Source organism: Mobula birostris, chromosome 12 (genome assembly GCF_030028105.1).
Source record: "Mobula birostris isolate sMobBir1 chromosome 12, sMobBir1.hap1, whole genome shotgun sequence".
Lineage (NCBI taxonomy): Eukaryota > Metazoa > Chordata > Chondrichthyes > Myliobatiformes > Myliobatidae > Mobula > Mobula birostris.
The window spans coordinates 113453951-113468965 of NC_092381.1; the positions used below are offsets into that span (position 1 = coordinate 113453951).

At 46.0% G+C, this 15015-nt stretch overlaps 1 protein-coding gene across 4 annotated transcripts in view; it reads left to right on the forward strand.

Annotated features, from left to right (window-relative positions):
* The window catches only part of sars2 (seryl-tRNA synthetase 2, mitochondrial), a 124919-nt gene that overhangs the window by 90050 nt on the left and 19854 nt on the right, over nucleotides 1-15015 (forward strand). For all 4 annotated transcript variants that reach the window (XR_011888095.1, XR_011888096.1, XM_072274512.1 and 1 more), the window contains exons 14-15: nucleotides 4123-4215; nucleotides 9473-9538. Coding sequence is in view for 2 of the 4 variants with exons in the window: in XM_072274512.1 (XP_072130613.1) it covers nucleotides 4123-4215; nucleotides 9473-9538 (159 nt within the window). In the remaining 2 variants the exon portion in view is untranslated. Of the gene's footprint in view, nucleotides 1-4122; nucleotides 4216-9472; nucleotides 9539-15015 lie in introns of those variants that run through there.

Sequence of the window (15015 nt, forward strand, 5' to 3'; positions counted from 1 at the left end):
GGGTGCCATCTTTTTGAGGTGGTGCCTCATGTCAACGTTTCCATTGATGGGGAGGGCTGCAGCCTCTTGTGTTCCTGTGTGTTGGATTTGCCGTATCAGGATGTTAAAACAGGAGGAGATGTAATGCAGGTTGTGGGAAAACTCCCATCTTGTTGAAGCAAGCTGTGATTGAGGTGGACGGGGAGTTAATGTTTCCTCACTGGGGTGACTAGGTACATTTATACACTGATGAAGGAATTTCTTCACCCACAGCAGTACTGTGGAGGCTCTCACACAAAATGATGGAGGAACTCAGCAGTTCAGGCAACACTTAAGGAGAGGAATAAATAGTTGATGTTTCAGGCCAAGACACTTCATCAGGAAACATCGATTGTCTATTCCTCTCCATCGGTGCTGCCTGACCTGTAGAGTTCTTCCAGCATTTTGTGTGAATTACTCTGGATTTCCAACACCTGCAGAATCTTTGATGTCAACAGAGTCTCTGATACTCAGCATCTTTAAGATGGATCATTTGATTCAGAGTCAGGTTTAACACCATCAGCATACGTCGTGAAATTTAATTGTCTTTGTGGCAATACCTAATAATAGAAAAAATATGAATTACAGTAAATGTATATACATATTAAGTAAGTACGGTAAAATGAAAATAAAAAAGTAGAGAGGTAGTGTTCATTGCCTATTTAGAAATCAGATGGCAGGGGCCGGCTGGTGGTGCAATGACATCAGCGCCGGACTCTGGAACGGAGGTTCCCGGGTTCGAACCCAGTCGGGGCCGCTCCCGAGTACGCTTTCCATCCGTGCCAGGTTGAGTGTCGAGATCGCAACTCGACCTCGTAAAATAAAGGGAAAAATACTGCGAAATGTCTGTGTGAGGAGTGGCGTGCCTACACACAGTCTCTCTCTCGCTCCACGCCTTGTAAAGGCATGAAAAAGACATTGTCCTGCCAACAACGCACACGCATGCACGCACATACCAAAAAAAAAATCAGATGGCGGGAAGAAGAAACTGTTCCTGAATCGAGTGTGTGTGTGTGTTTTCAGACTTCTGTGCTCCTTCCTGATGGTAACAGTGAGAACAAGGCATGTCCTGGGTGATGGAGGTCCTTAATGATGGACGCCACCTATTCGAGGTATTGCTCCTTGAAGATATCCTGGAAACTACGGAGACTAGTGCCCATGATAGAGCTGACTAATTTTTAGGTATAATAGAAGTTTATGAGTTAATTTAGGAAAATAGTGTGGAAATTCAAGATTTTTAAGATTAGCTTTATTTGTCAGATGGAATTTGAATCATCAGTGAAATGCGTCGTTTGCGTCACGGCAGTGAGCATTGTGCTGGGCAGCCTGCAAATGTCGCCTCACTTCCTGCATCAAGATTTCGTTGTTTTAGTTGTTCCTTTCTGCGCCTTGTGGCGCATCAGTTGGCAGCCTTGTCCTTTACTTAGCATTTGTCTGTTTTTTTCACGAGGCTGAGTCACTGGTTCGACATTCAACCCTGCACGGATGGAAAGCATGCGGTGAGCGGGCCGGATACGACCCTAGGAGCACTTGCCTCGAGGTCCGATGCAGATGCCACTACACCACCGGCTGGCTACAGCACCAAGATAGCATCAGCCAAACAAAAGATCAGCCCAGATCTCATCGAGTGGCAGAACTGATACTTGGGACCGAATGGACTGCTGCTTCTCTCATTTATCATGTTCTTTTCAGTATAGTAATCAGTCTGTCTAATAAGATTAACAAGCCAACCATAATACCAGAACAGACTCTGATTCACTGGCGTGAGGAAGGCTCGATGTATGAACCTGGATCTTGAAAATGCAGCAAGAAAGAGCAATGGCTGCTCATTTGGTATTCCTCCAGCTCACAGTCTGTCCTTTGGAAATTCACTTCCAGAGCCCCTTGGTTCTTCAGGTGCTGCTGTGTGTGAGGGGCAGACAACCACCTCTGTCCATCCCTGGTGGTGACCCTTGAGAGCATGTGCCTAAGTTTGGGATCATCTAAGTATTTTTCTGATATATCATGGTAATTTTGAACAGAAGTTTTTGGTTAATTCATTAGTAACTATAATTATGGGCATTTTTAAGGAAAAAAGATGAGTTACGTTGTTTATTTATGTGTACTAATTGTTTTACCATTAATGAAAGTATAACAGACAGATTGAAATTAATGGAAAGACCATGATTGCCCATGTCATACAACACAGCACATAATGATGATGATATCAAGTGTCAAGTTTATTGTCATTTAACAACATACGTGCATATAGCATATAACCATATAATGTATATAGAAACGAGACAACATTTCTCTGAACCAGGGTGTAAAGCACAGTAGTACACAGAACACACAAGGTAAAGATATTAATCTACAGATGAATAACACATAATTGGGAAACTAAAGTGCATTAATATTAAATATTATGCTGAAACAGATTAACCAGTGACATTTTGAATACAGTGCGGCAGGGAGTTCAGAAGCCTAATGGTCTGGGGGAGGAAACTGTTTCTCATCCTGACCGTTCTTGTCTTTATGAATTGGCGTCTCATGCCTGATGGTAGAAAGTCAAAGAGGAGGCTGGGTGGATGGGTGGGATCCTTGATAATACTAAGGGCCCTAATAAATGTCCCTGATGGATGGTAGGGAGACCCCTTAAATCTTCTCGGCCGTTCTCACAGTCCTTTATAGGGGCTTCCAGTCCGATGCTCGGCTGCTCCCACACCAGATGGAGATGCAGCTTGTCAGGGCACCCTCAATGGTGCTCATGTAAAGTGCAGTTTATGATGATGATTTCATTGGAGAACAAATTTTTTTGAAAGGGTTGCTTTCTCAATTTTTTTTTGTTCACTTGAAGCTCAAAATAGAATTTCAGATTATTTGTATCACAGGAATTTAGAGAAACAAGAAATTAACTTCTATTGAATATAGTGCATTTAATTGAATAACAGGGCTGATGCTCTGTAATAGTTCAACTAAGCTAAAAATGTTTTGCTGATGAATTTCATTTGTACTTAGTGTATGAGGCTTCACGCTTGTGTCCAAGAATAATCAGCCAGCATTGATGGATTCCAGTTGACCTGATACCGATTCTCTATGACTACAATATCCTGGTGAAACCTTTCACCATGCTTGTCACTAACAGCACTAAGATTTGCAGGGAAGGAGTCTAAGTGGGAATGCGGAAAATGAATCTTTAGTGTCACGTTACACTTCATGCTTGAAGCATGTGTCAACCAGCTGCACGTGGTTTTGTGCTCTGCTGTAGTCAAGAGAATGTTCAACAACATCCTTGAATGCCTTCCATGTGATTACTATGGCCCTACTAGAAATTCCTCGAATTGCCTGTCATTGATGACCTGTTTGATTTGTGGACCAACAAAAATGCCCCCTTAATCTTGGCATCAGTTATTCTGACTTGAGTTATGAATTGAAATAACAAATATAAGTGATTTCAATAAAATGGTGCGTGATAGTGAAATTTCACAGTGATTGTTATGATCAGCGACCCAAATTCCGTAAGATACACCCTACAGTATTCAGGGAGCAAAGTCTCTGCTGTCCAATGAGGTTTAAAGATCGAGCGCTGCACCACGTGCTGTGTGCCATCAAAATTATTCCACGTGTCTTCTTGGACACATGTGCCGCATGTTCACCACCCCTGGTATTGTTTGTCTCGTACTGTGAAGAAATATTGAGTTATGGAAGGGACAAAATTCAGAAAATAGGAACAAATAGAATGGCGTTTCGGAAAATAAATGGCCTCTGGGTTAAAGCCTCCTTCTGCACTGTATCCTCCCACTGGTCGTCAAGGCAGATTTTCATCTTTCTAATCCCAAAGTGTAGAACTTAATTTTGTCTCTCCCTCTGTCCCTCTCCCCCTATCTATACATACATATCCATACATATCAATACACACACACACACCGAGCCCCCCCACCTTTCCAATGTGGGAGGAAACCGGAGAACACCCATGCCGTCGTGGGGAGAATCGACAAACTCATCACAGACAGTGGCGGGAATTAAACCTGGGTCACCTATACTGTAAAGCTTTATACGAACACCCGCATTTCTACTCCTTCCTTCAAGGTCATGACAATATTGTTTTTTCTTTCCCTGTGCTAGATATCCAGTGCCTCCAACTGCACGGACTACCAGAGCAGAAGACTGAATATCATGTACTATGACGAGGCAGCTCAGTTAAAATATGCTCACACTGTAAGTAAGAGGAAGTCCTATTTGTGCTCTCAAATTCTGTTATCATTCCTGCTCTCTTATGCAAGCACGAGGAAATCTGTAGATGCTGGAATTTCAAGCAACACACATCAAAGTTGCTGGTGAACGCAGCAGGCCAGGCAGCATCTCTAGCAAGAGGTGCAGTCGACGTTTCAGGCCGAGACATTCTTGCCGTAGGGTTTGGAAGCTTGCATGCCTCAATGACCCGGAGAGTTGTGTTGGCTGGAGTCAGGGCTTTATGCTTTGGCTCTTGGTAGGGTCACCCATGCCAAACAGGTCAAAGAGTAGAGGCCAGACTAAGAGTAGTCCACTGGTTCAGCTCAGGACTAACAACCGCTGACTGGTCAAAAAGAATTGTTACAGAAACGGCAATGAAGAATAGAACGGCAGAGAAGTATATGAATATGTGTGCGACTGCTTGGAAAGGAATCTCTCTTCAATGATTTTCATTGATGCACCAGGAGGACAATTATCATCAACTTGATCCCCGCTAAAGTTAGGGGAGATGGAGGTGCTGCTATTACTGTAGCATCATCAGGTGTTGCAGCAACATTGATGCCTGGTGGTAGGACAGCACATTCAAGATTCAAAATACCCCTCAAGGTCAATGAAGATGCCCTTTGTAACATCGATTAAAAACACCAATACTGCAAATTTACTCCAAAATGCGAGGCTTATAGTCTGGGATAAGTGCCCCATGATTAGGAGGGAGAGCTTCGAAGCCATGGACCGGACTCTTTGTGATGTATGTGGCAAGAATGAGGCCTTCAGGGGTATTTTAACCATTTGCTGTGGCGATTTCCATCAGTGTCTAGCAATTGTGAAATGATGCTGATGTGGAGAATTCATGCATTAAAAAATCCTACTTATGGAGAAGCTTCATCAAGTTTCAAGTGAAGAGAAACATGCGACTGAGTGAGGGAGAAGGACGATATTTTGAGTTCTTATTGGATGTTGGAGAAGACAAGATTGAGAAAAAATGAAAACGATGAAATCGAATTACCTGAAGATATAATTCTGCCAGCAAAAACTATGGAAGAATGCAATGATTTCATTTATCCGACATTCAACAATCCTGCAGAACTGTTCTCAAGGAATTCTGTCTTCGTTCCTCTCAATGAAATGATGTGAAAAATAAACTTCACGTGCATTAGGCACTTCCCTGGAATCATGAAAGAATACTGCTCCTTCAATGCCGTAAGTGAAGGAGCTAACGCCACTCATTTTCCAACAGAATTCCTTGATTCGGTTGAACTCTCTGGATTGCCACCACATAAACTGGAATTGAAGAGGGGATCTCCCGTCATTTCAATGAGGAACTTGGATCCACCAAGGCTTTGCCATGGAATGCGAATGATGGTGGAAGAACTGCACGACAATCTCATCGTAGCAAAGATAAACATTGGTGCGTTCAAAAGTGACATTGACATGATCCCAAGAATTACTCTCAATTTATCAGAAGGGGAAGATGTCCCTCTTCAGCGGAGCCAGTTCCCGACACAGTCATGCTTTGCTGTGACTATACATAAGGTGCAAGGCCAAACCATGGAGAATGTGTTGACTTATCTGGAGAAACCGGTATTCCAGCATGGTCAGCTGTATGTGGCTTTGAGTGGGGGAAAAAGAAATGGAAACGTTTGAGTATTCTTGAAGGGTGGCAGATCAACCAGAAATGTTGTCATCAAAAGTGTCCTTCGTTAAACGAGGAGGAGCTATATTTATCTTGCTACGCATCTTTCTTCTTTAATAAACTGAGTTTTTCTTCTTTAATTTCCAAAGCACAGCACATCAGACTGCACTTCCTTTCTCTCAAAGGGCCACCCGGTTGTCTAGTTATAAATCAAAGTTGCCTTCATAAATCACAGGGTTGTAAACAAAGCTTTTTGACATATTGGCCTTCATAAATCAAAGTATTGAGTACAGGAGATGAGATGTTTATGTTGAAGTTGTAAACGACCTTGGTAAATCCTAATTTGCAGTATTGTGTGCAGTTACCTACAGGAGGGGGAGGGGAGGGAACATCGACTCAGACCATGAGAGGCCTGTGTAGGGCATTTTCATGCCTTACAAGGCTCAGTTTGGAAGTCCATGTAGAGCGCCACTCCTCGCACAGACACTAGAGCAATGTGTGGTGAAGTGCCTTGCTCAAGGACACAAACACGCTGCCACAGCTGAGGCTCGAACTAGCGACCTTCAGATCACTAGACGAACACCTTAACCACTTGGCCACGTGCCCAACACAACATCGTACCTACAGGAACGATGTAAATAAGTTTAAAAGGGCACAGAGAACATTTACATGGATGTTGCCAGGACTAGAGAACCTGAGTTATAAGGAAAGATTGAACAGGTTAGGATGTTACTCCTTGGAACATAGAAGGTGGAGAGGAGATTTGATAGAGGTATACAAAATTATGAGGGATATAGATAGGGTAGTCAGAGGAGAAAAGCAGGCTTTTTCCACTGAGGTTGGGTGGGACTACAACCAGACGCTGAAAGGTAAAAAGTTTAAAGGGAACATAAGAGGGGACTTCTTCACTCAGAGGGTGGCGAGAGTGTGGAACGAGCTGCCAGTGTATGAAGGGCCATCGTCCTCGTGCAGGTAGAGAGGGGTGGGCAGTTTAAATGGTTTGGCATGGACTAGATGGGCTGAAAGTCCTGTTTCTGTCCTGTACTTTTCTATGACTGTATACACAATTTTTTTTGAACAGGAAAACACCATTAGAACAAGAAATAGGGTTCGTTGTAGTGCAAAATGGAGACAGTATTGCGAAGCTGTATTGATTAAGATTTTGTTGGTTGGTGGTTGCAGGGAAGTAGCTGGTCTTGAACCTGCCTTGAGTCCTGAGCACAAAGTTGAGGCCGGACTGAGGCCAACCTGGGGTCCACAGACCCCTTGGTCAATGATAGGGGTCTATGGCAAAAATACATTGGGAACCCCGGCTTAGGCTGATCCTGCAGTGTAGTGTAGCGATCTGCACTGTTTGGAGAATCCGTCTTCCATGTGAGGTATCAAAGTGAGCCCCTGTTTGTTTGGACGTAGTGTTATTTGGAAGAGGAGTGTTGTCCTCGTTATTCTCACTCAACTGACCCGAGGGAGGGCTTACTGCATGTGAATTGCGTGCTCTGTTCCTTTCATTTAACAGCCACAACAAATAGCCTGGCTTGGCGTCCGTGCTCTTGAAATGTTTTCTTGGCTTTGGAATGAACTATGGCTGTTGCCTGCAGTGATGCCTGGTCTTCGTGTCTTTCACAAAACTCCAGTTCTGAAGCTACTTGCTTGCTTTTGTTGCTTGTGCGATTTGTTTCTCTCCCCCTCCCCTCCTTCATTCCCCCTCCCCTCCTTCATTCCCCCTCCCCCTCCCCTCCCCCTCCCCCTCCCCTCCCCCTCCCCTCCCCCTCCCCTTCTCCCCCTCCCCCTCCCCTTCTCCCCTTCTCCCCCTCCCCCTCTCCCCCCTCTCTCTCCCCCCTCCCTCTCTCTCCCCCCCTCTCTCTCCCCCCTCCCTCTCTCTCCCCCCCTCTCTCTCCCCCCCTCTCTCTCCCCCCCTCTCTCCCCCCCTCTCCCTCCTCCCTCTCTACCCCCTCCTTCCTCTCTCCCCCCTCCTTCCTCTCTCCCCCCTCCTCCCTCTCTCCCCCCTCTCCTCCCTCTCTCCCCCCTCTCCTCCCTCTCTCCCCCTCTCCTCCCTCTCTCCCCCCTCTCCCCCCTCCCCCCCGTCTGTCCCCTTCTCTCTCCCCCCTCCCTCTCTTCCCCCCTCCCTCTCTTCCCTCCCCCCTCCCCTCTCCCCTCCCCTCTCCCCTCCCCTCCCCCCTCCCCTCTCCCCTCTCCCCTCTCCCCTCTCCCTCTCCCCTCTCCCCTCTCCCCTCCCCCCCTCTCCCCTCCCCCCCTCTCCCCTCCCCCCCTCCCCCCTCCCCCTCCCCCTCCCCCTCCCCCCTCCCCCCTCCCCCTCCCCCCTCCCCTCTCCCCTCCCCTCTACCCCCCCTCTCCCTCTCCCCTCCCCCCCTCTCCCTCTCCCCTCCCCCCCTCTCCCTCTCCCCTCCCCCTCCCCCCTCCCTCTCTCCCCTCTCCCCCTCTCTCCCCTCCCCTCCCTCATTGGGTGTTTGACTTTTTTTCTTTTGGTGAGTTCTTTTGCGGTTTTTTTGTTTTGTGGCTGCCTGTAAGGAGACAATTTTCAAAGTTGTATCATCTATACATACTCTGATAATACATGTACTTTGAACTTCATTATCTTCTTTAGAATGGCTTTAAAAACCTCTGTGGAAATATTATTCTTTCCTTTCAAAATGTTGTCCTGGTCTTTTGTATGTTTGAATGCATGGGGGGAGGAGGAGAGTATAGTGTAGTGATCAGAAGGAAGATTTGTTTTATTATAATAATGAAAGACAGGGAAAGGTAAGACTTCACGGTGCCAGCTATCACTGATTGGGGTTCAATTTCCACCACTGTCTGTGAGGAGTTTGTACGTTCTCCCCGCCACTGCATGGGTTTGCTCTGGGTGATTCAGTTTCCTCCCACATTACAAAGGCATCCACTGGTGTTCAGGCTTCCTTCATTGTGTCAGTAGCTTCCTCTCTGTTTTCACTGCTGTCAGTCATGCAACTCCCGGTGGAGACTCAGGAATACCCTCACACTCAGATGTAGAAGGATTCTTCATTGCTGCTTCCGTAACACTTTTGTTTAACCAGTCAGGATTGTTAGTCCTGAGCTGGACCTCCAAACCTGGAGGACCGGTGGACTGCTCTTAGTCTGGCCTCTACCCTTTGACCTGTTCGGCATGGGTGACCCTACCAAGAGCCAAAGCATAAAGTCCTGACTCCAGCCAACATAGCTCTCCAGGTCATTGAGGCATGCAGCTTTCCAAACCCAAAGACAAGGTTGTGATCCTCCTGAAGGTCAAAGGCATATAATCAAGTTTGGTAAGTTGTGGGCATGCTACATTGGGGCTGAAAGTGTGTGACCCTTGCGGGCTGCCCCCAGCACAGTCCTCATTGATTTGATGCAGAGGACACATTTCACTCTGTGTTTGATGTACATGTGCCAAATAAAGCTATTTTTTTTCTGTTTTAAAGGTTAGGCACTGATCTCACTTCTCCTATATAGACTGTCGGAGTTCTTGTTGAATTCATACTGTGATGTGTAGGAAGAGACGGACTTGTTTCTTGCTCTATTTCAGCTCAGTGTTCCTTTGACAAGTCCATCATCTACTCAGTTAACTTTTGCCTCCTTTCTGCTCCAATCCAGGTCAATGGGACTGCCTGTGCTGTTCCGCGGACTCTGATCGCTATCTTGGAGTGTAACCAGATGAAGGTAAAGCCCTGCAAGTCTCAAGTTCTGTCTCACAACGATGACCAATAGGTTTGGACTTTATTCCCTGGAGCGTCGGAGAGTGACACAAGAATTTGGTAGATGTGTGCAAATTAGGAGGGGTGGAGATAGGGTAAATGCAAACTGGCTTGGATGGGACTAAAATGAGGTCATGGGAGACAGGAACAGGAGGAGGAACCTTTCACTGAGAGGGTGGTGAGAGTGTGGAGTGAGCTGCCATGGCAAGTGGTGGGTGAGGGTTCAATTTCAGCATTTCAGAGAAATTTGGATAGGTACATGGGTGAGAGAGTGTGGAGGGATATGGTCTGGGTGCAGGTCGATGGGACAAGGAATATTTATACAAGATTAGGTACATGGGGGGTAGGAGGGATATGGTCTGGGTGCAGGTCGATGGAACAAGGAATATTAATTTAGGAATAGGTACATGGGGGGTTAGGAGGGATATGGTCTGGGTGTGGGTCGATGGGACAAGGAATATTAATATAGGAATAGGTACATGGGGGGGGTAGGAGGGATATGGTCTGGGTGCAGGTCGATGGAACAAGGAATATTAATTTAGGAATAGGTACATGGGGGGTAGGAGGGATATGGTCTGGGTGCAGGTCGATGGAACAAGGAATATTAATTTAGGAATACGTACATGGCGGGTAGGAGGGATATGGTCTGGGTGTGGGTCGATGGGACAAGGAATATTAATATAGGAATTGGTACATGGGGATGTAGGAGGGATATGGTCTGGGTGTGGGGGATGGGACAAGGAATATTAATATAGGAATAGGTACATGGGGGGTAGGAGGGATATGGTCTGGATGTGGGTGTTGGGACAAGACAGATTAATATAGGAATAGGTACATGGGGGGTAGGAGGGATATGGTCTGGGTCTGGGTGATGAGACAAGGAATATTAATATGGGAATTGGTACATGGGGGGTAGGAGGGATATGTTCTGGGTGTGGGTGATGGGACAAGGAATATTAATATAGGAATAGGTACATGAGGGTAGGAGGGATATGGTCTGGGTCTGGGTGATGAGACAAGGAATATTAATATGGGAATTGGTACATGGGGGGTAGGAGGGATATGTTCTGGGTGTGGGTGATGGGACAAGACAGATTAATATAGGAATAGGTACATGGGGGGTAGGAGGGATATGGTCTGGGTGATGAGACAAGGAATATTAATATAGGAATACGTACATGGAGGGTAGGAGGGATATGGTCTGGGTGGTGAGACAAGGAATATTAATATAGGAATAGGTACATGGGTAGGAGGGATATGGTCTGGGTGATGAGACAAGGAATATTAATATAGGAATAGGTACATGGAGGGTAGGAGGGATATGGTCTGGATGTGGGTCGATGGGACAAGGAATATTAATATGGGAATTGGTACATGGGGGGTAGGAGGGATATGGTCTGGGTGTGGGTCGATGGAACAAGGAATATTAATATAGGAATAGGTACATGGGGGGTAGGAGGGATATGTTCTGGGTGTGGGTCGATGGGACAAGACAGATTAATATAGGAATAGGTACATGGGGGGTAGGAGGGATATGGTCTGGGTGTGGGTGATGGGACAAGACAGATTAATATAGGAATAGGTACATGGGGGGTAGGAGGGATATGGTCTGGATGTGGGTGATGGGACAAGACAGATTAATATAGGAATAGGTACATGGGGGGTAGGAGGGATATGGTCTGGGTCTGGGTGATGAGACAAGGAATATTAATATGGGAATTGGTACATGGGGGGTAGGAGGGATATGTTCTGGGTGTGGGTCGATGGGACAAGACAGATTAATATAGGAATAGGTACATGGGGGGTAGGAGGGATATGGTCTGGGTGCAGATTGATGGGACAAAACAGATTAATACTTTGACACGGAAGGGTATGTTTCTTTGCTGTAGTGTTCTATGACTATGATCAGCAAGACGGATAATCCGGGGAATGTTTTGCATTTAGCTGATAATCCCAGCTGTAGTTGGTTGTTCGTCCATCGTACGTCGATGAGGACCTCGACACCATTATGATGGTGTCAAGACTAGCGCGTGATTTGGATTTAAGTGAGGGAGAGTTGCGCAGCGTCAACCTCACTCTCTCTTCCCAATTCCCATCTGGGTCCAGTGGCAAGACAGAGTCTAGACAGCTGGAGATGGGACTAGGCGCAGTGGATGACCAGGACGTCTTCTGTGTCTTGTCGTGCTCTACATGTTCCACGACACTTACAGAGACCGCCTTCTTGACCGTTGGACCTTCCATAGGTCTCGTCCGCTCAATCCGCCGGAGTCTGTCTTCACATGCTGGGATAGACAACTCCCGATCTCACCGAGGGTTTGAGACCCGTCGGCTACCCTCACCTGGTTTAGCCAGCTTGTCGAAGCCGTTGCCCGAGGTGTGGCCGCTGTCGCATGCAAACAGCTACGGGGAGCCACAGGTGAGAGCTGAGTGCCAGGTGGGGACCAAAGGTGGACTAACCGCCTTGAAAAGGACGCGACATGTTCCCCCACCAGAGGTGCTTCCCCTCCCTGACACCCCATACATCCCAGCTGTAAAATCATAGAGAGTACTGATGTTTCCATGTTGTTTGTGTGGTAACAGTGTACAATTAATCATGATTCCCAGCCACTGTTCCATAGCACTGAATTTATTTTCCTATTCATGTATCATTCAATATCATTAGGAAAATGCCAGCAATACTAGTGAGACATAAATTAGTTTATTTTAAAGTCAGCATTTTTCTTATTCCTTCTCACCATTAAGTGCTAACTCTTGGTGAGTCTTGACAGGCTGTTTGCCTGCAGGGTGCTTATTGCTGTAACTATACTGAACAAAAGATGCCCTTCCTCCTTACCTCTCTCTGTTCTCCTTTCCCATCAGTCTGAGATGTTGCATTTTGGTAGGACTAACCAGGGTAGGCCCTACACAGTGAATGGTAGGGCACTGAGGAGTGTGGTAGAATGAAAGGATCTGGGAATACAGGTCCATAATTCGTTGCCAGTGGCACCACGAGTAGATGGGGTTTTAAAGAAAGCTTTTGGCACACTGGCCTTCATCAATCCAAGTATTGAGTACAGGAGATGGGATGTTATGTTGAAGTTGTATAAGATCTTGGTGAGGCCTAATTAGGAGTATCGTGTGCAGTTTTGGTCACCTACCTACAGGAAAGATGAAAATAAGGTTGAAAGAGTACAGAGAAAATTTACAAGGACGATTCTGGGTTTGGAGGACCTGAATTATATGGATAGATTGAATAGGTTAGGACTTTATTCCTTGGAATATAGAAGATTGAGAGGAGATTTGATAGAGAAATACAAAATTATGAGGGGTATAGATAGGGTAAATGCAAGCAGGCTTCTTCCACTGAGATTCAGTGGGACTACAACCAGAGGTCATAGGTTAAGGGGGAAAGGTGAAAAGTTTAAAGGCAACATGAGGGGAGACTTCACTCAGAGGATGGTGAGGGTGTGAAACAAGCTGCCAGCACGTGGTGCATGCAAGCTCAAATTGAACGTTTAAGAGAAGCTTGGATAGGTACATGGGTGGTAGGGGTGTGAAGGGCTATGGTTCCAGTGGAGGTCGATGGGAGTAGGCAGTTTAAATGGTTTGGAATGGTCCAGGTGGGCCGAAGGGCCTGTTTCTGTGCTGCACTTTTCTATGTCTCCATGATCAGATTCCTCCTTCTTCGGCCATTTCCTACTTTCACCAATCACCTGCCAGCTTGTACACCTCCGCCAACCCCTCAGCTGGTTTCACCAATCACCTCACAGATTGTACATCTCCCCCAATCCCTCACCTGGTTTCACCTATCACCTCACAGCTTTTTACTTCGTCTCCCCCAACCCCTCAGCTGGGTTCACCAATCACCTGCCAGCTTGTACACCTCCCCCACCCCCACCTTCTTACTCTGGCTGCTTCCCCCTTCCTCTCCAGTCCTGATGGAAACTCTGACTGTTTGTTTCCCTCCCTGAGGCTGTCTGACCTGCTGAGTCCATCCAGCATTGATTTCCAGCAGCTCAGATATACTGGACGGATTTGCGAGGTATGGGTGTAGGAAAGGCTGCAGACATTTAGCTGTGCTCACTGGAGTTCAGAGCACCCAAGCAGTGAGCTTGTCATGAGGGATTCTGAAAGGGGCTGATAGGTAGATACTGAGTAGCTACTTCCTTGGGTTGGGGAGCCACACGCAGGATAAGGGGGCAGCCATAGTCACTGGAGACAACAAATTTCATCGGACAAGTTGGGCAGCATGCTAACATTGCAGATATTACAACACCAGCAGCCCGAGCTCAAATCCATCACTGTCTGTAGGGAGTCTCTACAGTCTCCCTGTGACCATATGGGTTTCCTCCCGGTGCTCCGATTTCCTCCCAAAGTCCAGAGATGTACCGGTTAGAAGATTAATTGGTCACATGGGTGTAATTGAGCTGGACTTGTGTATCTCTAAATTTAAAAAAAATAATAATTTGTTATTTGATGGACTTGTGAATTTCTGAGACTCCTCAAAGGCATAAGTCAACATTGAGTGAGACCTTTCGACACGAGGGACATGAGTATCACACAAGAACTTTATCAAACAGCCGAGAGTCTGAATCAGGTTTATTATCACTGGTATATGTCATGAAATTTGTCTTTGTTGTCTTTGCGGCAGCAGTAACATGCAGCACATAATAATAGAAAAAATCTGTCAATTACAGTAACAAATACAGTTGCAAGAAACGGTGAACCCTTTGCAGTTACCTGGGTTTCTGCATTATTTACTGTACTCTGAAAATGTAGGTCTGATCTTCATCTAAGTCACAATAATAGACAAACACAATCTGCCTAAACTGATAACACAGACAGTTGTACTTCCCATTTATTTATTGAACACATTGTTTAATCATTCACAGTCCAGGCTGGAAAAGGTATGTGAAACCTTGTATTTAATAACTGGTAGAACCTCCTTTAGCAGCAAATAACCTCCACCAAATGTTTCCTGTAGCTGCTGATCAGACTTGCACAACAGCAAAGAAGAATTTAAGACCTTTCCTCCATACAAAGTGTTTCAGTTCATCAATATTTCTGGGATACCTTGCATAAACAGCCCTCTTTAGGTCATGGGTTAAGATCCGGACTCTGACGTGGCCATTCCAAAGCACAAATGTTCTGCTTTTTAAACCATTCTGTTGTTGGTATACTCTTGTGTTTTGGATCATTGTTTTGTTGCGTCATCCAACTTCCATTAAACTTCAGGTGACGGACTGCTACCCTGACATCCTCCTGTAAAATGTCTTGATACAGTTTTGAATTCATTGTTGCCTCAATAATTCCAAGCTGTCCAGGCCCTGAGGCAGCAAAGCAGCCCCAAACCATGATGCTCCTTCCACCATGCTGCACAGCTGGGATGAGGTTTTGGTGTTGGTGTGCAGTGCCCTTTTTCCCTCCAAACATAGCGGTGTGCACTTCTGCCAAAAAATTCAA